Source organism: Gorilla gorilla, chromosome X (assembly GCF_029281585.2).
Source record: "Gorilla gorilla gorilla isolate KB3781 chromosome X, NHGRI_mGorGor1-v2.1_pri, whole genome shotgun sequence".
NCBI lineage: Eukaryota > Metazoa > Chordata > Mammalia > Primates > Hominidae > Gorilla > Gorilla gorilla.
The window spans coordinates 119676039-119701911 of NC_073247.2; the positions used below are offsets into that span (position 1 = coordinate 119676039).

General features: G+C 38.5%; 1 protein-coding gene across 4 annotated transcripts in view; it reads left to right on the forward strand.

Moving 5' to 3' along the window:
- MID2 (midline 2) overlaps positions 1-25873 on the forward strand; it is a 105978-nt gene that overhangs the window by 68047 nt on the left and 12058 nt on the right. For 2 of the 4 annotated variants that reach the window (XM_055375418.1, XM_055375416.2), the window contains exons 4-7: positions 10234-10341; positions 11753-11901; positions 22312-22439; positions 23810-24043. In XM_055375418.1, coding sequence (XP_055231393.1) covers positions 10234-10341; positions 11753-11901; positions 22312-22439; positions 23810-24043 — 619 coding nt within the window. The remainder of the gene's footprint in view (positions 1-10233; positions 10342-11752; positions 11902-22311; positions 22440-23809; positions 24044-25873) is intronic. The other 2 variants (XM_055375417.1, XM_004064679.5) reach the window with 1 other exon arrangement.

Sequence of the window (25873 nt, forward strand, 5' to 3'; positions counted from 1 at the left end):
ACCTCATTTTATTCATCTAAAAAATAGGATGATAGTATGTACTTTGAAGAGTTATTCTGAAAGTTGAAAATAATATAAAGTACTAGCACATCTAGTGATGCCCTTTTGCCATCTGTACTTTATATGCTGTTCATTCATTCCACAAATATTTAAGCGCATTTCTGCATTGGGCCAGGCACTGGCAACATAATGGTGGACGTGGCACCTGTCTTCACAGAACTTACACTCCTTCGATTTTCCATCTGTAGGAGTACTGCTCAGCTCAGCCTTCACCTCCTTTAAGAAGCCATCACCCATGCTCTAAGCCTCACTCCCTGCCTCCCTCATCTGGTTCAGGTGTTCCTCCTCTGTGACTTCAGGGTAACCTGTGCATGCTTTCATCATAGCACTTCTATATACCGATTTGTCTCCCCACCAGACTAAGCTCTCAGGCCGAATATGGTGTCCTATCCTTTTTTTTTTTTTTTATACCCAGCACATGGCTTGGTACACGAATAGGTACCGAGAAAGGATATTTGGATAAACAGTGCCATCTGGTGGCCAGATGTTGTAAGTACAATCTTTTATGCATCATAAGGGTGAGTAAAGCCCAGGTGAGTAAAGCACCTAGGAAAGGCAACTTTTTATTTATTTTAACACAGGGAAAGGAAATATTTCAGAATATGTGGTCTCCTAGAATCTCCTAGGTCTCCTAGAGGTGTTGTTATTCCAACGTCTCTCCAAATCTTTCATAATTCAGAAAACAATATTTAAATGACACAACAGATAAAACTATTTTGAGTGTGCAAAAATAAAATGAAAGAGAAATTTGTCTCATGTAATAAAGAAATGTAACAGAGTATACAATACCTTTTTTCATAATACCTTTATTTCAAGGCCTACACACATTCATTCATTCAACAAATATTTACTGAGCATTTACTGTGTGACAAGCACTATTCTAGGTGTTAGGGATACAGTGAACAAAAGGTGCTTAAACTTAAGGAGCTTACATTCTAATGGGAGGAGACACACAATAAACAAACATATTTTTATTAGGGATTATAAGTGTTACGGATAAAAATAAACTAGGTTACAGAGTGGGGTGAGTGTGTGTGTGCGTGTGTGTGTGTGTGAAAGAGAGAGAGAGAGAGAACGCCAGTTGAGCAAAGGCCTGAAGATGTATTAGAACTTCAGAAAACTACAGAAATGTTGGTTGACCAGGCCTGCCTAAAACATTATGGGACTTCTAGAGAGTTTTCTTTCTTTTTTCTTTTTAAAAATAAGTTTAATCTTACGTAAAAGTTGCTAAAATAATACAGAGAGTTCCCACATACATTTAACTAACCTTCTCCAATGTTAACATCTTACATAACCACACAACTATCAGAACTAGGAAACTGTCACTGGTACAATAATTCTATTGAGCAAACTATAGACCTCATTTGATTTTCACCAGCTTTTGCATGCACTCAACTTTTTTTTTGGGGGGGGGCGAATAGTTCTATTAATCTTATCAGATTTATAGATTCTTGTAATCACCACTGTAATTAGGACATTATTGTTTTATCATCCCCCCAAAACTCATTTGTGCTACTTCTTTATAGGCACATCTGTCCCCCAGCAACCACTGATATGTTCATCATTACTATAATTTTCTAATTTCTAGAATGTTATGTAAATGGAATCATATAGTATGTAAAATACTGTGATTTGCTATGTCACTCATCATAATGGCCCTGAGAGCCATTCAATTTGTTGTGTACATCAATAGTTTTTTATTTTTTATTACTAAGTAGTATTCTACTATGTGAATATTCTACAATTTGTTTATATGTGCCCACGGTGAAGAGCATTTCAGTTGTTTCCAGTATTTTGCTAATAGAAACAAAGCTGTTATGACCATTCGTGTAAGGTTTTTGTGTGGACATAAATGTTCATATTTCTAGGGTAAATACACAAGGATGAGAGCTAGAGAGTTTTATTTCTGCAGAGGGATTTATAAGCAAGTGCCATGCTTCACAAAACAAGCAGTAGATTGGAAAGAACACTGGATAGGACTCAGAAGATCTGGCTCAAGCCTTGCCCTGTCATTTAGTAGCAATGTGACGCTGGATAAGCCTCTCCCCTCTCTAGGCCCCATATTTCTATCTCTTAAGTGATGGAGTAGGAATCGATTATTTCTTCAGTCTTTTTAAGATCTAGTTACATGGTTCTGACGAGATAGAAAGGAGGTTTCTGCCTCATTTCACAAAAAATTTTATAGCTATGTACATAAAATACCAGATGAAAAACCTAGGTTATATCTCCCACCTGTTTCTTCCATGTTCCAAACAGTTACTTGGTGGCTTACACCTGTAATCCTAGCACTTTAGGAGGCCGAAGGTGGATGGATCGCTTGAGGTCAGGTGTTCGAGACCAGCCTGGCCAACATGATGAAACCCATCTCTACTAAAAATACAAAAATTAGCCGGGAATGGTGGCGCATGCCTATAGTCCCAGCTACTCGGCGGGGTTGCGGGGGGGGGTTGGGGGCTGAGGCTGGAGAATCACTTGAACTTGGGATGTGGAGGTTGAATTGAGCCGAGATCACGCCACTGCACTCCAGCCTGGACAACAGAGCAAGACTCCGTCTAAAAAAATAAAAAATAAACAGTTACTTTGCTTACAAAGAATATGGGGGAGACAGTAACTAAGCCTAAGGCTATAAAGGTTTGGTTGTCTGTTCCCTGAGGAGAAAGGACTCCAAAATCAACACAGAATTGCCACATGGCATAATGCCATTCCTAAGGCATGTATATGAAGCAGATTGTCCTCACCCTCTGTCTCCATTATTTTTATTAGTTAGACATAGGGTAAAGTACATACAAAATATATGTGTGTATATATATGTGTGTGAACTGTCTATGCTTTTAAAATATGTTGTATTATGCATTTCTATACAGGTACTATTTTTTTTCAAAAGTCAGGAAGGAAATACACAAAATATTTGCAATGGTTAACTCTAGAGATTGTGATTGACGTGAGAGGCAACTCTAAAGGAAAAAGAAGTATATGTTTGTGAGCACAGCCTCTCTCTCTCTCTCTCTCTCACACACACACACACACACACACACACGCACGCACACACACAGTGGTTAAAACCATAGACATGAGCCAGACTGCCTGGGTGCAAATCCTGGCTCTGATATTTACTAGTTATATGACCCTGGGCAAGTTACATAACATCTATGTTTTCTCGGTTTCTTCTGTAGAATGGGAATGGTAATAATAGTACCTACCTTATGGGGTTAATGGGAAAAGTAAACAAGTGAAAATACATGAAGCAATTAGAATAGTGCCCAACATGTGGTTAGCACTATAAAAGTATTAACTCTTATGTACTCCTCCCACAAGCAGATAGAAAACTTTTCTGTCAGTCAATGTCTATCTGAAGGCCTCACGTACCATGAGTCCCTGAGCCCAATTCACTACGATAGTTATACTTCTAGAAATGGCTTGGCTGCCACCTCCCCATCCACACTACTTTTCTAACTTTAACAGCCAATCTCCCAGCTACCTCTACTCTCCTAATCCCTCACCCCCTCCCTGGCCAAAAAAATTACACACTGAAGCTGTAGATTCCTTAACTATGTCTCAGTATTTTTTTTTTTTTTGCTTGCTAAAGTGTAGTTACTCCAGTACAGGTGACTAAAAATTCTATTAATAATTTCATTTATTTCTTGCTCCTTTAAGTGACCACCCTCCCTCAAATCTGAAGAAACAGGTATAACCAATTTTTTAAAATCCCTGCTTCATTTAGTCATATTTACGTAAAGCTGGAAGGACCATCTTTGAAATGTTGCAGTGTTTACCTTTAGAAAACAAAAAAGAAGATTGTCTCTTCTTCCTCTTCCTTTTGTACATTTGAAACTTCCTGATATAACAGGGCTATAGTGCTGGTGGTGATCATGATGCTAGTGCTAGTGGTAGTGATGTGTGTGTATGTGTGTGTGTGTGAGAGAGTGTGAGGGTGGGAGGAGAGAGGGAGAAGGATCCTTAAAGTGTGATCTGGGTTAACACTTTAGCTTTGATGCTGCCACAGCAAATGCTATGCCTGTTCATAAACATTGTGTTTTCTTAAATGCATCATTTTAAGAAAGTAATGAATTCTTTGCAGCTCAGTAAGGTGACAAGGCTGTTCATAATAATTTCTTGATAATTCATCAGATGTCCAATTTACCTCTCACTTTTCCTTCTCATCTCCTTTGCACAGAAAGTGACTGCTTATTAAATAAAGCCCAACTCAGCCTCTTTTTTCTGTTATGGAGTCTGAGAAGGTGGGATAGTGATCACCTGAGTGGTCCTGGGCAATAATGGGAAGTGGGAAGTTTGTTGTGTCCCCCTCCCAGTTCTTCATGTACTGTGTCTGCCTTCTCTCTTCACCTTGCTCTCAACTAAGATGTCAATTAACAATTCTTAAGGTGTTACTATAATGCTAAGATCCTGACATTTTTATCCAAGTACTTTCAGAGACTCAAAATGACAGCACAGCTCTCCATAATATATCTCCAACCCTTGTTTCTAGCCTTATTTGCCTCCATTACATCTGTCAGGCTGATCTGCTTTAACCAAGCACATTTTCTATTTTTCTGCTTATGCTTTTGCTCATGCTATTCATGTAATTCACTCTGCCTAAACTTGTCTCCCCTTAAGCTCCATTTCTATCTGCCCAAGTCTTGCTTATCCTTGAAGACCAGCTCAGCTACATGAAACTTTATCTAATCCTCTGATTGTCCTTTTCCAAATTTTCTCTTTCCTATGATCTCATACACCTTTAATTGTATTCTATTATATTACTTGTTTTGCTGGTCCTTAAATTATAATTAGTTGTATTCACACTCATAGTCTCTACTAGACTGTAAGTGCCTTGAAGGCAGAAGCTGAGTCATTTTCATCATTATATCCCACTTGGAAACCCAGCACTATGCTGGATACATGTGGGATATACTGTGGTATGTGGGAGACACTCAATAAATGTTTGTTGAAATAAAAACTTCCCCAAATGAACTTTAATGCCAAAATTTCACAATATTCTGGTGAAAGGGAGATCTATTTGGGCAGAAGATTTCAGAGAATAAACTAGGCTGGCATTTACTGTGTAGAGCGGAGAGCACTGAGACGGAGAAGCCAGTGAGGAATTCCTTGCCATACAATTATTATTATAATTATTGCATTTCACTTGAGTCTGGGTATATGGGATCATCTACTATTTCATATATCTTGTTCCATCTGAACAGGAAATCTCAGTGCCTTCTGAACTCCTGTGCAATGATGCTCTATAGGACTGATGGATGTGACTAAGCTGAGGTGAAAGTGGAAGTGGGGAAGTTATCGTGGGAGTGGGTTGGAGGGAAGGCTGATGAACTTTAAACCCAGGAATAAAATAACTATAGAATGAGCAATGGAATATCTCCCCTGCCCCCTCCCCCTCCCCCCCCCCCCAAAAAAATCCTAACTATCAAATAAGCTCTCTGAAAGAAGCTAAGGGTAAAAAGGTCTAGTCCATTTACATTTCAATACAGAAGAGAAACAATTGCCAAAATAACTTCTTGCAGTTTCTTAAATCTTTGCAACTTATGGTTTTGGCGAACTCCCACCTGTTTATTTCCTAGTATTGAACAGTGGTAAAGTCCTTCCATCAGGGGCCTTATGTGTTTGTATTAAGAATAGGTGGAAATTGGGGAAGACTAGGTCTTACTCTACAGTCAATCTTTGGGCTGGGAGGTAATAGGGTAGGATGGGCAGTTGGAAAGAAATATGCAAGTCAAATTTTTGCTGCCTTAAGAAGAAAGTAAAAGAGCAAAGAGCAAAGAGGACCTGGAGACTTACCAGGGAGCCTGTGTTGCCTAGTGTTTAGGACTTGGAAGATTGAGGCTAAGACTCTTAGTCATAAACATCACAAACTGCCTCCCAAAAGTCTTTTTGGGGTGGGTGGATTTATACAAGTAGGTTGCCAAGATTGACCTAATGGTATTTTCAAGGAGGATAGATTTTTTTTTTCCACAGACATAAAGCCATTTAGACAAAACCACTAACCTAATACAAAGAGCGAATGTCAAATAAAGAGCTAGGGTCTTCCACAAACCAACCAACCAGCCAAGTATGCTTATTAAGGTAACCCAGTTATTTTCAATTAAGCGTTAATAAGCAAGTGAAATACCTCAATGTATTATGTCTTCAAACAAAGAAAATACCAGGGGCTTTCAAATGTCTTCCAAGCAATTTGAGTTGTTTTATTCACATCACAAAGACCGGTTTTCCCTGAAGTATTTCCTGTTCAGAAAACACTTAAGGACCCTGCTCTTCTGGGGTGCTTCTTGACATGAAAAGATTTTAATGTCATTGCTTTACCTTCAGTTTGGAATTGTGCCTCTTCAGCCAACTTTTCATTCTATTAGTTGTGCCTGGTTTTATCTCCCCTGATGTGACTGTCCAAAAAACATTCCTACCCTAGCTCCCTCATTTCACCTTATATTTTCTCTACAAAATACACTCACTGGAGTATATTTTATAATGCTTGGCATTCTTATTTTGATTTTTTTACTGTGCTAAATCAGTCAGTAAATGTTTGTTGTAAGGCTTTGTACCAGTTATAATGGGAGAGACAAAGTAGTATAAAATCTTCCCTCAAGGAGCTTGCTGTCTAATTGAAGATATGTAAGCAAAAGAGTGCTTCTTATATTTGATATTTCCTTTCTATTTCTGATATTCTCCTTGGGTATGCCCTGTCCACATCACAACAGCCTCCTAAATAGTCCTCAGGTTTACTATTACCCTCCATCAAATCAGTCCCTGTTCATCTTCTTGAACAAGTTCACTGTGGTACTTCTCGCACCACCTTACCTTTCCTCCCCTCAAAAATACTACTTAAAGATACCATATTGCCTAAAAATAAAGTTCAGTCTCATTTGTTTGGCTTGAAATTTCTCTCCTTCACACCTTTTTAATCTAAGTCTTATTCCATCTTTAAGGTTTAATTCAAGTTCCATTTCATCCATGCATCTTTCCTTCACTTACCCACCAAAAGTAATCTTTCCTTTTAATTTCAGTAGATTATAGTCTACATCACCCATTCAGTATTTAATTTATGCTACCTTGATTGGTTTCTTTTATATGTATATGGCTCTTCCCCATCCAGATTGCAAATTTTTTGAGGGCAGGGCCTTAGCATAATGCTTTGCACAGAAAAGATGCTTGATAAGATGTCTGGTAATGAAGACATGATTTTTCCTGGCTTCAGAGTAGAGGAGGGATTATGAGGATGGGTGGCAAAGGAAATATTCTGGAGGTAGGGAGATTAATTAACGAGGTTTTTGCAACAACAGTCCTATCACAATAGGTGATAAGGGCTTCAACCTATTGGTTCCTTGGCTCAGATCCTCACTATATTAACGAATAACTTTAAGGGTAGTCAAGTGAAGCAGTGGGAGTGGAGAAGGAACAAAGAAACCTGTAACTATTTGCGATCAGTTGGTTGTAAACACTACTGCACTTGGACCAGCCACCGAGGAAATTTAGCATGATTAAAAAGGAAAGGAGGGAAGGACTTTGGGACTGTTGTGAATTTATGTGGGGACAAAGGAGAAGTAGCAGTCAGAGTTTACTGAACCTGAGTAACTGCAATAATGATAGTAACATTGACACAAAAATAGGAAAATCAGAGGTGGAAGCCAGATCTGGAGAGAAGGTGATAAGTTTGTTTTTAGACTCACTGAGTTTAGGGTAACTTGAGTAACAAAGTGGGCATGTCTAATGAGGAGTAAAAGATACCTTTTTTCACATTTAATTCAATCCAACAAATAATTACGGAGCATCTACTATGTGCCCATCATGATAGTGGAGACAGATATAGTCACATAAGACACAATTCTTGCCCTCCAGAACTCATGATGGAGTGAGGAAGACAGACTAATATGATAAAACATAGGAAATGGTATAATTGAACTATATATAGAGTATGTGAAAATATAAATAGGGGATCAATTGCTTGTGTCCAAGCAAGTGAGAAAAATCATAGAAGTGATGATCTTTGAGAAGGGCCTCAAAAGATAAGTAGAAATGTGTTCAATAAACAGATGGGGAAATGACTTTCCAAGTAAAATGACAATCTCGGGCAAAGGCACAGGACGTGAAAGTGCATGGCATTCTAGGGGAACAACAAGGAGTCTGAAGTGACTAATGAGAAACGGATGACAGAATAAAGATGGATGATTTGAAAGAGATGATGATTTTCAGAAATTGAAGAAAAGGGTGTTGTTACACTCAACTGGAGAGCAGCATATGTGTAAGGTTAAACGTGTAGTCTCTAGTGTTGTACTCTCTCAGCCCAAATCTCATCCCTGCTACGTACTAACTGTGTAACCTTAAGCAAGTCACTTAATCTCTCTGTGCTTAGTTTTCCTCATCTGTCAAATGTAGATAAAGGTACCTACCTCGGGACTGTTTTGAGGATTGAGAGAGCCAATATATGTAAACTAATTAGAGCAATGCCAGGCATATAGTGTTATGTAAAGGCTAGTCCGAGGATTACATTTTAAGAAACCAGGTACGACATCATTGTGTGCTACACCAGTAGCCACCTAAAAAAGAAATTATAAATGGCAAGTGTCTAAGTTTCTAGATACTGTAAGCAAGGACCCAGAGAAAACTAAATGAATCTCTTAGTCTCAGATAAAGGAGTTCGTGAGCTGGTGAGATATCTGCCTTGGAAAGGTAGATCCAATTTAGGGAAAGGGTGAGGTGTCTGAGAAAAAAAAGTAGAATGGCTAGAGTGCCATTCAGAGTAAATAGAAGCCCCAATTGTGGCATTGCCCTAGAAAATGGAAAAAAGCAACATAAGATTGTCACTCAGCAACAGACATATTTTATTTCAGTTAAGTAGGAAACAGAAAATTAGCCATCAGTGAGCTTCAAGTGTGAGAGAGGGGGTAGTAGGGTCCAGTGACAGGTATTTTGCTCGGGTTGGAGAATATGGAGCAACCCTCTGAAGAGGGATAGCAATTGGAAATGCAGCCCTACCTTGCTAATGAAGCACATCTAGCCCCTTGAGTTTTGATGCTCTCAAGTAACCCATTGTCTGTTCCTCAGCCTTCTAGAGCTCTGCTCGAGTGATCCTTGAATAGACTCTTGGAATGCTTGTGCTTCCCTGTATGACTGCTCTGTGTGCTGCTGAAATGGAACTGAACCTCGCCCGCCCACCCAGCCAGCCCAGGGGTTTCACTTGACAGAACTCGGTTTGAATTCTGGTTTTACCACTTACTAGTTGTGTGATTTTTGAGCAAGTCACTAAAATTCTCTACGCCTCAGTTTCCCCGTATGTGAAATGGAAATAAACATGGTTCCTATATTGTAAAATTGTTATGATAATTACATGAAATAATTTACCTATGAAGTGCTTGGCAAGTTAAGTACTAAAAAGATGTTAGTTCTTTTCTCCTTCCTTTCCTGTTATACTTGGGCAGCCCCAAAATCCCCTGCTCTCATTTTAGCCCCTCCTGGGGGCTCTGTACCATCTAGTGTCAATAATAATAGAGATGAGGAGAAGGAGAAATCAATCCATGGAAAGAAAATGCAGAATGGTAGTTTTTTTTTTTCCAACCCTGACTTTGCAGTAAAGATGTTTTGATGTAGCCAGTATCCCAAAATAGGAAAGGTATTCAGATACTGGACAGCCCAAGGTGAGAAATACCCACTAAAACACGACAACTATCTGAAAAATATATACACATGAATATATGTTTAATGATATATTTAATGTGAAAAATTAGAAGGGAACAATGAAAACTGAAAACATTTTTGTTAGCACAATATATTGTTGTAATGTTATCTTAATATTGTGCCTGTGGAGGAGGATACTCTTTTCTTGACATACATAAATCTCCTTACCCTCTTTCCAAAAGAACAGCAGAAGGAAAGTGTACTGGAGTAAAGGGAATTGTTCAGTGGGAATAACATGCCCCCATCTCATCTGTCCTTCTGCCCAGCCTTCCATTAACCATCATGATCTACCAGAGGCCTGGAGAGCTTCCTAACTGTGGTGCTTCAATGCCCTTGCATCATTAATATCATCATCTCTACCCTTCTTCTAGGAGTGGATCTTATGAGGGAGGTATGGAAGAAGTTGTGCATGCTTAGCTGTCAGTCCGAACCTTTTAGAGCCAGCAGGGGACAAAGGCAACAATCACTGTGTAATACTCTGAAATTTCTTGGCAGGTGAATACTGCTATGCATGAGGCAAAACTTATGGAAGAATGTGACGAGTTGGTAGAGATCATCCAGCAGAGGAAGCAAATGATCGCTGTCAAAATCAAAGAGACAAAGGTAAAGCACAGCACTTCAGTGAATCCAAGGAAGGGTTGACTTTACAAATATCAAAGTTTGATCCAGATGATTCCGGTTTGATCATGAAATCAAGAAGAAATGAGATTATAGGGGGAGAGGCAAAGAAGTGATGTTTGGCCTACTGCTCTGAATCCAGTAAAAACGATGGCCATTCTGGGGTGTTAGAAACGTTCTATATCTTGACCTGGTTTACGTGGGTGTATGTGTAGGCAAAGGTTCATTGAGCTGTACACTTAGGATTTGGGTGCTTTACTGTTGTATGTTATAACTCAATGAAAAGGAAAAAAGTAATGGTAGAAATGTGAGTCAGGATTATGGACCATGAATTCCAAGATGAGGACTCTGGGCTTAATCTGAAAAGTGTTGGGCAGCCATTCTAGTTTCTTAGGAAGGGAGAAAGACGGATTGATATGGCAGAGGTATGCAGGGTAGATCAGAATGGGATGATACCAAAGTCAGGGTAGCAAGTTATGAGACTTATGGAATGATGCTTTGTAAGAGTTGATAAAGACCTAAACCAGAGTAGTGGCAGCACAAATGGGAGGGAAGAACACAACAGGCATTGCTAGAAAGGAAATGATAGGAAACATTGAACTTTTAAATATAAAAGACGAATGAGAGAGAGGGAAGACTCAGTGAAGACACTCAGGTTTCTAGCCTGGGAACTGAAGAATCATGATCATAAGCATCAAGTGTGAGCCTCCATACAGCTATATGGTTTTAGGCTTGTTGGCTTGCTCGTCAGTGTTAGTGGTTATAAGTTCATGCTGTGTGTGTAATGTGAGATGTTTTGAGAGGCTAGAGTGATCACTAATAATTTGTGCCATGCTGAGTGGTTATAGCTTATCCAGGAAACTAAAGTTTCCAAGAATACAGATTTGTGAACACACAGGTATGCATAAAGACACTTAGAGAAATATGTACATGGAACTGTAGATACTCATAAAGAAAAAGATGGTACTTTTTAGTAAACATATATGTGAAAATATATTGACAAAAAATGTAAACAAACAAAAATGTAAACAATTATAATCTCTGGGTGGTAGTGTTTCTTTTATACTTTTTATTTTCTGAATTTTCTATAAGGGGCATGCATTGATTTATAACCAGAAAAATTAGTGTTACTAATACACAGAGGAGGTAGATAACCGAGAGTATATGACTGTGTTGCAGCCTAAGTATGCAAGCAGTAGATAAGAGAAGGAGGGGTTGGCACAAGAGACACAGTAGGTAGGGTGAGAAGGTGAGTGGTTAGTACAGGGACCATGGAATATTAATAAACCTTATTTTTAGAATCACTGCAGCATGCCTCCTTCATGTTGTTTTTTATTGTTTTTAATTAAGCACTGCATGTTTTATCTTATTTTTTTCTTTTACTAATTCCTTAAAGGTTATGAAACTGAGAAAGTTGGCACAGCAGGTTGCTAATTGCCGCCAGTGTCTTGAACGGTCAACAGTCCTCATCAACCAAGCTGAGCATATCCTGAAAGAAAATGACCAGGCACGGTTTCTACAGTCTGCAAAAAATATTGCTGAGAGGTCAGTTCCTTATATTCTTTGGAAATGCCTGCTCTTGTGAAAAGAGGCCAATTTAAAGTCACTTAAAGTTCAGGCATGTATCTAACAGCTGCCACCTGAAGATTTTACCAGTTAAGTAGTTATTGAGCCGCAGTGGTAAATTACCCTTTGGATTTCTGGACCCTTGTCTCTGTCTCTGCAGCCTATCAGCTCTTTTAAGGCACAGTCAAGTACTAGCCCTAGCTATTGCCATAGCTCCCTGCTGCTCACTCAGTGCATGAGTTTTCTATGATGGTGTTGGTATAAGGGTAGAGAAACTTTTAGCTATATTGATAGGTGTGTGCTCTTCTCAGTCTGCATGCAGTTTCTATTGCTTTCATTTAGTTATTCTGCACATAAATCCTTTATGGCAGTAATTTTTAGGCCTTTATTTAATCACTCACCCCTTTCTAAATTAGATGAGAGTCATGAACCTTCTTCCAGAGGAAAAACAATGCATTTAATAAATATACACAGATAATTTTCTATACTATTTCAGAGGACTTGCAGATCCTTAGAAGCCCATCCATAGACCACTGGCAAAAAAACCAGGGTCTAAAGTGAAACATTGTTCAGTATAGTCACCAAGACTTCAAGGGGCTGCAGAGGCTCATAAGGCCAGATTTGACCTCCATATATCTCCTTCTCATTCATTGAAGACCTTGGCTCCAGGCTCACAGTGTTCCTCCCATTGCCTCTGCCATCATTTTGGGTGACTTCAGCAACAACCACATGGCTGACTCATCTAATGCTTTAGCCATCTAGCTTCTTTAACATCCCCTCCAACAGTGACTCTCACCTCAGAGCTCCATCTCATCCACCCATTTTCATGGACCACATGCTGAATGAACTTCACCATCACTCAGAATTGCACTGAAATCATAACTTAAAGCACCCCAGTTTTTAACTATAACCTCTATTTAACAACTCTTTTTTCTTATTTTTGTTTTGTTTTGTTTGAGACAGAGTCTCACTCTGTTGCCCAGGCTGGAGTACAGTGGTGCGATCTTGGCTCACTGCATCCTCTGCCTCCCAGGTTCAAACGATTCTCCTGACTTAGCCTCCCAAGTAGCTGGGATTATAGGCATGCACCACCATGCCTGGTTAATTTTTGTATTTTTAGTAGAGATGGGGTTTCGCCATTTTGGCCAGGCTGGTTTCGAATTCCTGGCCTCAAGTAATATGCCCGCCTCAGCCTCCCAAACTGTTGGGATTACAGGCATGAGCCACTGCCCTCGGCCAACAATTCTTTTTTTCTTCAAATACATGTATACTTCAACTTTGTTGAGACTGCTAAGGCCTGACTCCTATACTTTCTTCCGACCTACCAGCTATTTCCTGTCTTCGCTTCTTTCTTTAGCCTATTTAGGATCTGTGATTTCTCACTTCAGATACTCTCTTTTCAATATTCTCAATCCCCTTGCCCCATTGTCCTTTTAACATACCAACCTGATAAAGTCCTAACCCTGAATCAGTCCCACTTTTTCCATTCCTATATTTGAGTTGCAGCACCCTACTGGAGAAAATCACATAACCAAAGAGGTCGGTACTACTGCATCACAAATGTATAGCTTCTAAACCTCACCTGGGCCTTCAGTGCTAACCTGAAATCCTTCTGCATTGCTTTGGTCAGCTTTCTTTTTAACTTGTCATCATAATGGCTATCTCAAATCTTTTGTACTTACCTCAAAATTCCAACTCTGCCACTTTTCTGCTTATGCTCAGTAAATGCCCTCTTATTTTACAAAGAACAGTAAGTGTGAAATAGCGAATTCAACTTCTCATATCAAACTTCTGAACACACTTAGGTCCACATCCATTAACTTCTGCCTTCCTTCTGATTAAAATGGAAGAGATGTCTCTTCATTTGTGCTTTGGCCAAATACACTCTTTTTTCCATAGCTTCAATTTATCCCTCTCTATAGTTGACTTCACATCCATTTGTAACCCACTCCTGTCTTTCCTACCTAAAACCAACCAAACAAAAAAACCCCATGACTTTCCTCTACTTCATATCCCCTCCAATTATCACCTGTCCCTCTCCTTCCCTGCACAGCAAACTTCGCGAAAGACTTTACATTTCTTCACCCCTAATTTACTCTTCTGAAATATTTAAAATGTATTTATATCCAAGTAATACCTTGTGCATAGTTAGAAAGTAAAATATTACTATAAGTCATATTGCAAGAAATAGCAATCTCCTCATTCTCAATGTCTGCTCTCTGATAATACTATTATCAATAGAGTTCTTACTTTGTACTGGGCATTATTTTAAGCCTTCATAAGTATTAACTCACTTAATCCTCAAAAAAACTTTATGAGGTAGATACTACTTTTATCCCCATTTTATAAATGAGAGAACGATGTTCAGAGAGGTTAAATAACTTGCTTACAATTGTCCAACTAGTAAGGGGCACAGGCAAGATTCAAATTTAGGGAGTCTAGTGCCACAGTCTACACTTTTACAACAAAGCCAAGCAATTTCAGCTCTATCAGGTGTTTTTATTGGCATGACCTTACATTTCTAAATAACATCCTTACATTGGTAGTTTTAATTTTTTTCAACTTTAGACAGTATCAATTAACTGCTGCAAATTTGGACTTTTTTTCTGCCACTACTTCTACAAATATTTTTATGCCACTTCCTTCCTCTCTATTGGGGATTCCAATTACATGTATATTTGGCTGTCTGAAATTGTCCTATAGCTTACCAACGCTCTATTTTTGTTTTGCAGTCTTTTTGTTTTTTTGCCATTGTGAAAACACATGCAAGTGTGTTTCACTTTGGATAGCTTCTATTGATATATCTTCAAGTTCACTAGCCTTTTCTTCTGTGATACCTAATCTGCTGTTAACCCCTCCAGTGTATTTTTTATCTTAGATATTATAGCTTTCATCTCTAGTTTGATTTGGGTCTTTTAAAAAATGTCTTCCATATCTCAAGATATTCAGGCTGGGTGTGGTGGCTCACACCTTTAATCACAGCACTCTGGGAGGCTGAGGTGGGAAGATCACTTGAGACCAGCCTGGGCAACATAGCGAGATTCTATCTAAAAAAAAAAAAAGCCTGCATCTGGTGACATGTGCCTGTAGTCCTAGCTACTTGGGAGGCTGAAGCAAGAGGATCTTCTGAGCCCAGGAGTTCAAGGGTACAGTGGGTCACAATGCTGCCACTGCACTCCAGCCTGGGCAACAGGACAATGTCTTGTCTCTGAAAACAAAAAAAGATATTTAGCCTTTCCTCTAGCTTTCTAGACATATGGAATACAGTTAAAATAATTGCTTTTATGTCCTTGCTTGCTAATTCTAATACCTGTATCATATCTGGGTCCGTTTCAATTGGTTGCCTTTTCTTCTCATTATGGATTTTATTTTCTTGATTTTTTGCCTATCAGGTAATTTTTTACTGGATGTCAGACTTGTTAATTTTCTCTTTCGGGATGCTGTATATTTTTGTATTCCTATAAATATTCTTAAACTTTGTTCTGAGACACAGTTAAGTTACTTGAAAACAGCTTGATCCTTTCAAGTCTTGGTTTTCAGATTTGATAGGTGAGATCAGAGCAATGTTTAGTCTAGAGACAATTTTTCCCCACTACTGAGGCAAAACCCTTCTGAGTACTCTATTCCAGTGTCCTGTGAGTCATGAGATTTTCCAGTTTAGCTGGTAGGAACAGACACTATTGCTAGACCTATGTGAGTACCAGGGATTGTTCCCTCTTATCTTTTTGGGTGGCTCTTTCCCCAGCATTATGCAGTTTCCTCGCATGGATTTGTTGATCAGTATTCTGTTGACTACTAGAGGGAAACTCTGAAGGTCTCTAGAATTCTCTCTGCAGCTTTTTCCTCTCTGGTACTATGTCCTGTGAACTCCAGCCAACTTCGTCCACTTGGATTCTCAGCTCTGTCTCCTTAATTTTAGGGAACTCATTGGGCTCTGCCTGGATTTCCCCTTCCTGTACCACTTGATTCCCTTAAGCTTTTCAAACAAACGCTCCTGTAGTTTCTTAAGAAAGAGTACATGGGAAGTAAATTTTCAAGAACTTTTTGCCTAAAAATATTTCAAGTTAATTTTCACACTTGATAGGTTGGAAATAAATTTTGAAGGCATGACTTCATTGTCTCCTGGCTTCCATTATTGTGTTGAGAAGTTCACTGCCGTTTTGAATCCAGATCTTTTGAATATAACCTATGTTTTAAAATCCAGAAGCTTAAACAAAAGTTAATATTACTTTTAATTGACAAATCATAGTTGTATACATTAATGGGTTGCAATGTGATGTTTTGATATATGCATACAATGTGGAATGACTAATTGAAGCCAATTAACATATCCATTACCTCACCATTTTTTGTGGTCAGCCATTGAGATTTACTCTTTTAGCTATTTTGAAACATACAATATATTATTATTGATTATATTCACACTGCTGCACAACAGATCTCAGAAACTTATTCCTCCTGTCTAACTGAAACTTTATACCCTTTGTCCAACAACTCCCCATTCCCTCCTCCTCCTACCAGCCTCTGGTAACCACCATTCTACTCTCTATTTCTATGAGTTTGATTTTTTCAGGTTCCACCTATGTGTGAGATCATATGGTATTTGTCTTTCTGTGCCTGGCTTATTTTACTTAGCATACATCCTCCAGGTTCATTTATGCTGTCAAGGATAACAGGATTTCCTCCGACTTTAGTGGCTGAAAGGTATTACATTATGTATCTATACCACATTTTCTTTATCCATTCATCCATTGATAGAAACTTAGGTAGATTCCATATCTTGGCTATTCTGAATAATGCTTCAGTGAACATGGGAATGCAGATATTTCTTTGACATATTGATTTCAACTTCTTTGGATATATACTGACTAGTGGGATTGCTGGATCCTACAGTAGTTCTATTTTTAGTTTTTTGAGGAACCTCCATACTGTTTTTTATAATGGCCGTACTAATTTATATTCCCACCAACAATGTATAAGGGTTCCCTTTTCTCTACATCCTCACCAGCACTTATCCTTCCTCTTTTTAATAATAGCCATTACGATCTAGAAGTTTTAAAGATCTTATCTTTAACACAGTTTTTCTGAAATTTCATCAAGATTTGCCTCTGTTATAGATTCTCCTCTCCTCTCCCCTCCCCTCCCCTCCCCTCCCCTCCCCTCCCCTCCCCTCCCCTCTCCTCTCCTCTCCTCTCCTCTGCTTTCCTTTCCTTTCCTTCTCTCTCTTTCTCCCTTTCTCTCTCTCTCTCTTTCCTTCTTTCTTTCTTCTTGTTCTGTTGCCCAGGCTGGAGTGCAGTGGCACGATCTCAGCTCACTACAATCTCCGCCTCCCAGATTCAAGTGATTCTCCTGCCTCAGCCTCCCTGGTAGCTGGGACTACAGGCTCACGCCATTATGCCCGGCTAATTTTGGTATTTTTAGTAGAGATGAGGTTTCACCATGTTGGCCAGGGTGGTCTTGAACTCCTGATCTCCAGTGATCTGCCCACCTTGGCCTCCCAAAGTGCTGAGATTACAGGTGTGAGCCACCGTGCCTGGCGCGTTGTGGACTTTTTGTCATTCATTTTTCCTGGGCACTCAGTGAATCTTTCTAATCTAAAGACTGGTGACCTCTAGCTCTGGGAAATGTTCTTGTATTATTTGCTAATAATTTCCCCCCCTTTATTCTTTCTCTTCTTTGTTTATGGGACTTTGATTAGTGAACTGTTGGACATCCTAGACTTTTTTTCTCTAATTTTATCTTTTCCATTTTCCATGACTTTGTCTTCTTATTTTACTAAGATACTTCCTTAATTTTTCATTAAATCCTTCTATTGAAATTTTAATTTCAGCATTCCTAATTTTATTCACAAGAGCTCATCCTTCATCCTTGTTTCTTTTTTAGCATTCTGTTTTTGCTTTGTGGATACGAACTATTTGGTTTTCTTCTTGAGAATATTATCATTTTTAAAAGTTTGCTTCTAAACCCTGCATTGTCTGGGTTTCCTCCCAGTTCCTTTTCTCTGTTAGTTTAAATTGCTGTCTTTTCCTAAATATCTGGCAAACTACTGGCTTTGTGTTTGAGTTTAAGCACTAAAAGATGACTGGAAACTCTGAGTGGATGGGAATAATTTATGGGTTGGTGAACTTTGCTATAGGATTATAAGGCGGAATGCCGGCTTTTTATTGATGGACTCCCAAGTGTCAGTTCTGTAGGTCTTTTCTCTTGGGTCAGTTTCCCTTGGATGAAATCCTCCAATCTCCTGCTTTTGATTGGAGGGGCAGCGGTGTGGAAGGTATAAGCCTGGCTGCCAGCATTCTGGGAGCCAAGGAGGGAAAAGGAGCTGAGAGTTTTAAGACTGCTTTTAGTATAATGTCAAAGCTCAGCAGAAAGTAAAACTCACATATCCTGCCAGAATGAGGGAAGGGTAGTCTCTGGTTTAGTGTGCATGGATCTGTGGATCTAGTTGTTCCTCATGCAAACTTTCAACTTTCTGTGGCACTAAATCAACTTGATGTTGTTGGCTTCCTGATCTAGCTTTCTCTGGTCTGTTATTGGTTACCACACATTCATCCCTTTCTAGCTTCCAAACATTTGTTGACAATCTTTTACTTGTTGGCATCTCTTTTCCATTCTCTTTGTCTTTGTGGGTTTATGACATTTCATTCTTTGACTGTTATTTCAGTGAGATTTCATGAAAGCAAAAATAAAACATATATTCAAACCACTGTATTTAATAATCTCTACTCTCCAACCCTCTGAAATGTTTTGTTCCACTACCACACCATTGAAAGTATTCTTTTCAAGGTCATCAAATGAATACCTTGTTGCTAAATATAATAGACACCCCTTTGTTTCATCTTACTTGATCTCTCAGTAGCATTTGTCCTCCTGATCATTTTTACTTGAAATTTCCCTGCCCTTACCTTCCATGAACACTCCTGGTTTTCTTCCTACTTTGTTGTTTTTGTTTTGTTTTGCCTTTGTGAGCAATGTTTCCTTGGCCTATTCCTTTAATGCTATTGTTCTTTGTGATTGTGTCTTAGGTTATTCTCTTCTCTCATTACATGTTCTCCTTGTTGCAAACTCATTGGTTCCTAGGGCTTCTATTACCATCTAGATGGTTATGATTCCCAACTCTTTATCTGAATCTTCTTTTCATAGGCTCAGGTATAACCTGAGGTGTAGGTGGAATAGATGACTATCTATGTAGTATGACTTGAGAATCATCTACTCACCTTCAATACTGGTCTCCCACAGGGTCTGAAATTTTCCCCCACCATTATGCATTGTATTGTGTTAAGCCACCATGACTTCAGTTAAAATGAAATTTTAGCTGGGAGAGATATGCCTTTCCCCTTACAATTGACACCTTATATTATGTGCAATAGAAACCAAGGCCTTGAGAGACTGCAACAAGATCGCTAATGTTGTGTTTTGCTTAAATAAAAAAACACAGACAGTCAGATACACACACACACACACACCCAACCATGTCACTTTTAACCCATTCTTAACCTTTTGTCCATCATTAACATTTAGGAATATAGTATTCTAATATTTCTATTTAGATATATTTCACAAACATGATATGCTATATATACTATATTATACTCTACATTTGAAACAATGTATCACAAACTTTTCTCTATATCGTTGGATATTATAAAACCTGATTTCCAATTGCTTCATGTTATTTTATCTTTTGATGTATAGTACATTACTTAACTCAGTCTCCACTGTTAGACAATCAGGCTACATATGGTGTGCTGAGTGCCCTTGTAGTTCTATCTTTGCATACATCTCAATTATTTCCATAATAAAAATTTTATGAAATAGAACTGTGGTGTCAAAGAAGACTTATATTTTAAGCTATTTTGAAATTTAATGCTAATTTGGCCTTCAAAATATGTATCAATTTCAATCCTAATACAAATATATAGGCATTATTGACTATAGGCATAAAAGCTCCTATGCTGTCATTTGTTTGTAATTTAAACGCTATCTCATTTTAATTTACACTTCTTTGATTTCTCAGAAAGTTGGACTTTTTAAATATATTTATTGGCCATTTGTTTGCTTTGACTTTGTTTTCTTTGATGCTTTGTGAATTAACCCTTTTTGTTTTATTTGTTTACACTCATGCTTATTCCAAGACACTTTAAAATCTGGTCTCTTTGCCTCCAATTTTGACCCTTTCCAATCCCTCCACTGAAGCCATAGTAGTATTCCTGAAACATGAATTTCAGCATATTATTTCCCCACCTAATGCTTAGTGACTCCCATCGTTCTTAAGATAAAATCCAACGTTTGTAACATGGCCTACAAAGTCCTGCATGATTTTGTCTCATTCTCCAGGCTTCAAACAAGAGAGAACACACACACATCCACATAGTCTTTGCTTAGTTAACTCTTACTCATTACGTAGGTCATTGGTTAAAATCGACTTCCACATGGGAGATTTCCCTTAGCTCCCAAGTCTCCTTAGACAACTCCTGTGTATGCTCTACTCCCTTTGTAGCAGCACTTCTATTGCCCACGTAATGTCTTTCTCCTTCATGATGTGTGAGCTCTTGAAGGCAAGAACCACAGCAAAGCTTGTTCACTTTGTGTATCTCCAGTGCCCAGTACAGTGCCTGGCACATTAGTTGTGCTTAATAAGTATTGGATAGATGGATGGAGGAAATAAAGAAGATTGGAGAGGCCAGAAAGAAATTCCATGAGCTAATTTTCTAGATTAACTGTTATCCTAAAGAAGTTGTTGTCTCCTTACTCACCAAATCCTGGCTATTCATGTGAGACCTTATGATTGTACTGAGCTAGTCTTTCATTTGGCCTGTAGTTTATCACTGAAACATCTCCATTTTCAGAAACAATAAGAGATGTTGTTGGTAGATGTATAGCAGGGTATATGTACATGAGGATATGTATTTTTCAGTTTCCCATTCCCTTACAACTAGTTCACCATAAAAATTTCCTCTCTGGTCTTCCTACATTCAATGCGTTTTCTCTCTTCTCTAACCTACATATTGTTGCCAAGTGAATTTTTCTTTCCTCACCATCATTTACATGTTCAAGGATCTCATTGGCTCTGATTTAGAAGATCTTGCACAGGACTAAAACATGTATATTTTGGCAAAAGCTCCTCCAGATAATCCTGATGTGTAGCGATGCCTAAAAATTGCTGAAATATGTAAAATATACCTCAATTTTTTGAAGAAAAGAACAGTCTAAATGGTTAAGGGTATAGAATTTAGAATCAGATGGACATGGGCTCAATTATATTTCTGACTCTTACTGGTTGTGTGATCTTGGACAAGTTACTTAGCATTTCAATGTGCCAACTTTCTCTTTTGCAAAATGGTAATAACATCTACTACATAGGGTTATGGTAAAGAGTAAATTAGATAATGTATGTAAAGTGAATGCACAGAGCATTGTATATACTAAGCACCCAATAAATGTTAGCAGTTACTTTGTTGTTAGTCATTCAATTGTTCATTCAACAATTATTTTTTCACTATGTGTCAAATGCTGTGTTAGGGCCATGGAAGATATTAAGAGGTACAAAATATGAACCCTGCTCTTAAGACTCTTAGAATTAGTTGGGAAGATAAAACTATCATAGCACTATACAATCTGAGGATAATAAAGTGAAATATAAATATTATAAAAGATCACATAGGTCAGGTGCGGTGGCTCGCTCCTGTAATTCCAGCACTTTGGGAGGCCAAAACGGGTGGATCACTTGAGGTCAGGAGTTTGAGACCAGCCTGGCCAACTTGGCAAAATCCCGTCTCTACTAAAAATACAAAAATTAGCTGGGCATGGTGGCGGGCGCCAGCTAGGGAGGCTGAGACATGAGAATTGCTTGAACCTGGAAGGGGGTCGGAGAGGCAGAGATTGCAGTGAACTGAGATGGCGCCACTGCACTGCAACCTGGGTGACACAGCAAGACTCTGTCTCAAAAAAATAAAAATCACATAAAGGATATATTTAGGGAAGGTGTTAACCTAGCATGCTGACTTCCTGACTAGCATAAACAAAAAAGAAAAATCTCTCCCAAACTGTTTTTACCAAACCTTTAAAGGTCTAGTTTTGACGCTGTCTGCCAGATGGAAAATGATGCAGAGGGGAAAAAATCCTGTATTTACTTCTCAAAATTAAGACTGGATGGGGGAGTGTGTTTGAGGGGTGAACATATGTGAATAAATATGGTATAACTCTTCATTGGTTCCTGATGATTAAAATTTAAATAGTTTCCATTGGAAAGGCACAAATATGATATTTTCACTAAATAAATCAAGCCTTACAAGTCATTTATTTTCTCCTTGTTAAACCAGAAATCAAACACTGGGTGAAAGTTGCAACCTATTTTGATGTATATTGATGTACTTTTCTCTTTTTCAGGGTCGCTATGGCAACTGCATCTTCTCAAGTTCTGATTCCAGACATCAATTTTAATGATGCCTTTGAAAACTTTGCTTTAGATTTTTCCAGAGAAAAGAAACTGCTAGAGGGGTTAGATTATTTAACAGGTGTGAAAATACTGTGCTTTCCTTTCCATTTAATTTTTTTTTCTTCTGGTATGCTTTTACTTAAAAATAATTTGTAAAAGACAATATTTATAATTTACATATTTTATAATCTTTAAAATGATGCATGTGTCTTTTCAGACAGAATATATTTTAGTTCATGTAACAGAAAAAAGATGATTTATGATTTGTTAACTATTTCTAGGGTCAAAATGGGTATACCATCTGTACTTAAGAGTAAAACACAAGAAATTGCTGATAGATTTGTCCTTATGAATCTAACAGTAATGTATTGTTGCTAGTTATGAGAGTAGAACTCAGGTGACAATTAGGGAATATTAGAGAATGCCTTATGTGGGTGTAAGTACAACCAAAATGGTTTTAAGGAAAATTAGGAGTTAGTAGATTAGGAAGAAAAATGTAAAATATCTGGCTCTCAGACAATTTTAGAAAATGAGGGATGCAACCAGCCTGTTAAAAATGCTGGCTACTTTCAGGATTATTTAATGATCATTTCATGAAAAAAATATACACAATTTTTGAACTGTTTTGTTACTATATTAAATAGCTGCTCCTTATTGAACATCTACTTTATTCTAGACACTGTATATTAATTTTGTATCTTTAAACCTTACAACAAATCTATAAGTTAATTTTCACCCCTATTTTATAGATGAGGGAACTCATTATTTTGCACTTGACTATACAGCTAAAAATATATAATGGGGCTGGGCACGGTGGCTCATGCCCATAATGCCAGCACTTTGGGAGGCCGAGGTGGGTGGATCACCTGAAGTCAGGAGTTCGAGACCAGCCTGGCCAACATGGCGAAACCCTGTCTCTACTAAAAATACAAAAATTAGCCAGATGTGGTGGCGGGTGCCTGTAATCCCAGCTTCTCAGGAGGCTGATGCAGGAGAATCACTTGAACCCAGAAGGCAGAGGTTGCAGTGAGCCGAGATTGCGCCACTGCAGTCCAGCCTGGGCAACAAGAGCAAAAATCTGTCTATATATATATATACTCATTTTGAAATTAAAAAAAATAAGTTGAAGACCATATGTTAAGAAAACCATATAATCACTTTAATGTCTACATAAGTGTTTATGCAGGCAGACTAGACAGCTGGGGCAATCATCACAAAAATTTAGGCTTATATCTTTGCTAAAATATTTTTATTGATGTAGCAAAAGTGGTTTTAGGGAGCTTGAGATCCCAGCATTTTGCTTCAGGTTGCATGGTTCATGCAATCTAAAGATTCTCTATTAAGAAAATCTCTTCAAGAGATGTTTGGTTACGCAGGAAGAGTAACAATTGTAAAATTCCAGAAGAGAAAGTATGCTTTCCTTACTTTCTTTTCCACCTTTCCTTACAGCCCCAAACCCACCATCTATCCGAGAAGAACTCTGTACTGCCTCCCATGACACCATTACAGTCCACTGGATCTCGGATGATGAGTTCAGCATCAGCTCCTATGAGCTTCAGTACACCATATTCACTGGCCAGGCTAACTTCATCAGTAAGTCATGGTGTAGTTGGGGCCTGTGGCCAGAGATAAGGAAATGTAAGGAAGCAGTAAGCTGCTCAAGATTGGCCGGGGCGCCACGAGGCAAGTGTTTGTAAGACATGTTAGGTTGTTTAGTATAGTGTTTCATAGACAGTGTAAGCTCCCCAGGGCATTGCAAAGACCTTACTGATGGGTAACAAGCAAGTTGTATATTTCCTTGCTGGTCAGTTGCTGGGGCCATTCCCATTCATTTATGTAACCCTTAGCCTTTCCTCAATTAATCCATGTCACTCCACTTTCCCAAGGAGAGTACAGCTTGGTACTTGTTCCTTGCCACCATCATTGCTGGTTCTGTGTGTATGAACGTCTCTCTCCTTGACTCTTCTTCTACTTCATTATCGTGGTAAAATACATTATGTTCAAAGACTTTTCCTTTACCAAACCTACCTCTATCAGTGAATATGGTGACAAGCCTCCTGCCTCTGTCACTCTTCCCTTTACTTCTTCCTTTCCACCAAGAATTATGCTAAATATGAAAACATGTCAGTGGGCCACAAAATGAAAAAGGTTAACAAAGCTGTTGTTCAGCTCACATCTTATGGTTTCACTTTCTGGTGAATTGGAGCAAGACAAAACAGAGTAGGAACTTCACTCATGCCAGTCAAGAGGGGATGAGCTGAAAGTTCCCCTCAATGCCCTGGGTGCAGTGGGGGCTGGGGTGGGGGATGGTGGAAATGGAAACAAAAGCAAAATTAAAGCTGGATTCAAGACTGGAACAGATTCCCAACCTAAAATAACATCTCCATAGCTGCAAATTAGTATTTTCTTTTACTTTTTTGTTCCTACCTTTGTGTCTGACTTCACAGGCCAACATGAGAGTAGTTTTTCCAACTAACCCCTTCAAATAGGCTTCCTTTTCCTGTTTTGTGACAAATCTGGGGCAGAATTCTGTTTTGTAACAAGGTGGGGTGGGGAGATGAGAGGACATTTGGGGATCAAACTCTAAAAAACATTTGCTTCGTGCAGCTCCAACCTAAACCACTTGGCCCATGTAACTATGTTCCTGGGTGTTTCTTCAGATTGTGAAGTCACAAACTCTAATGCTTCACTGATTTATTTGTCTCTCCTACTCTGGAAAGTCTTAGCGCCAACAACTGTGCTTCTTTTTCCTGATATGGGGAAAGCAGTCATCTCCCAGGAATTAAGAAGAAGTCTGAGAAGTGACAAAGATCTAAAGGTTGTCACCTCTGTTTTCAAGGTTATATAGTCCTTTGTAAAGAAAAGCTTAAAGGATAATTCTTAACAGTGATAGGATCATAGCATCTTAGAATTGGAATGGACCTTAGAAGTCATCTAGTCTAATCTTCTTCCCTTCTACCAGACACACAGTAGATAATCATCCTGTCTCTGCTTGAACATTTCCAGTGATAGGTACCTCACTTCTAACAAAACAACCCATTTGATTGTTGTGCAGCTATAAATAATGGCCAGTGCTTCCTTATAAGAGGCTTAACTCTTCCTTTTAGTAAATAATAACGACAATAATAATTTACATGTGTATTATGCTTTGCCATTTACAAATGTTCCCATATACATTATCTCATTTAGTCCTTATGGGTGCTTACTTAGCCTTATGAAATGTTATTAACTCTACTTTATAGATGAAGAAACTGGGGCTCAGGTTGAGTGAGTTGCCCAAAGTCACAGAGCTACGAAATGAGGGAGTCAAGGTTGCAGCTTGAGCCTGTCAGACTTCAAGTTTAATGCTCCTTAAAGTAAACCACAGCAACCAATTAGTCCTAGTTCTGACCTTTTGTGCCTCACTAACAAACCTAATCCATCTTTCACATAACAGTTCTTCAGATAATTTTAGTTAGTTCCTGTGTCCTTCTAAATTTTCTCTTTTCCAGGCTAGGCATCTTCCTTTCTTTC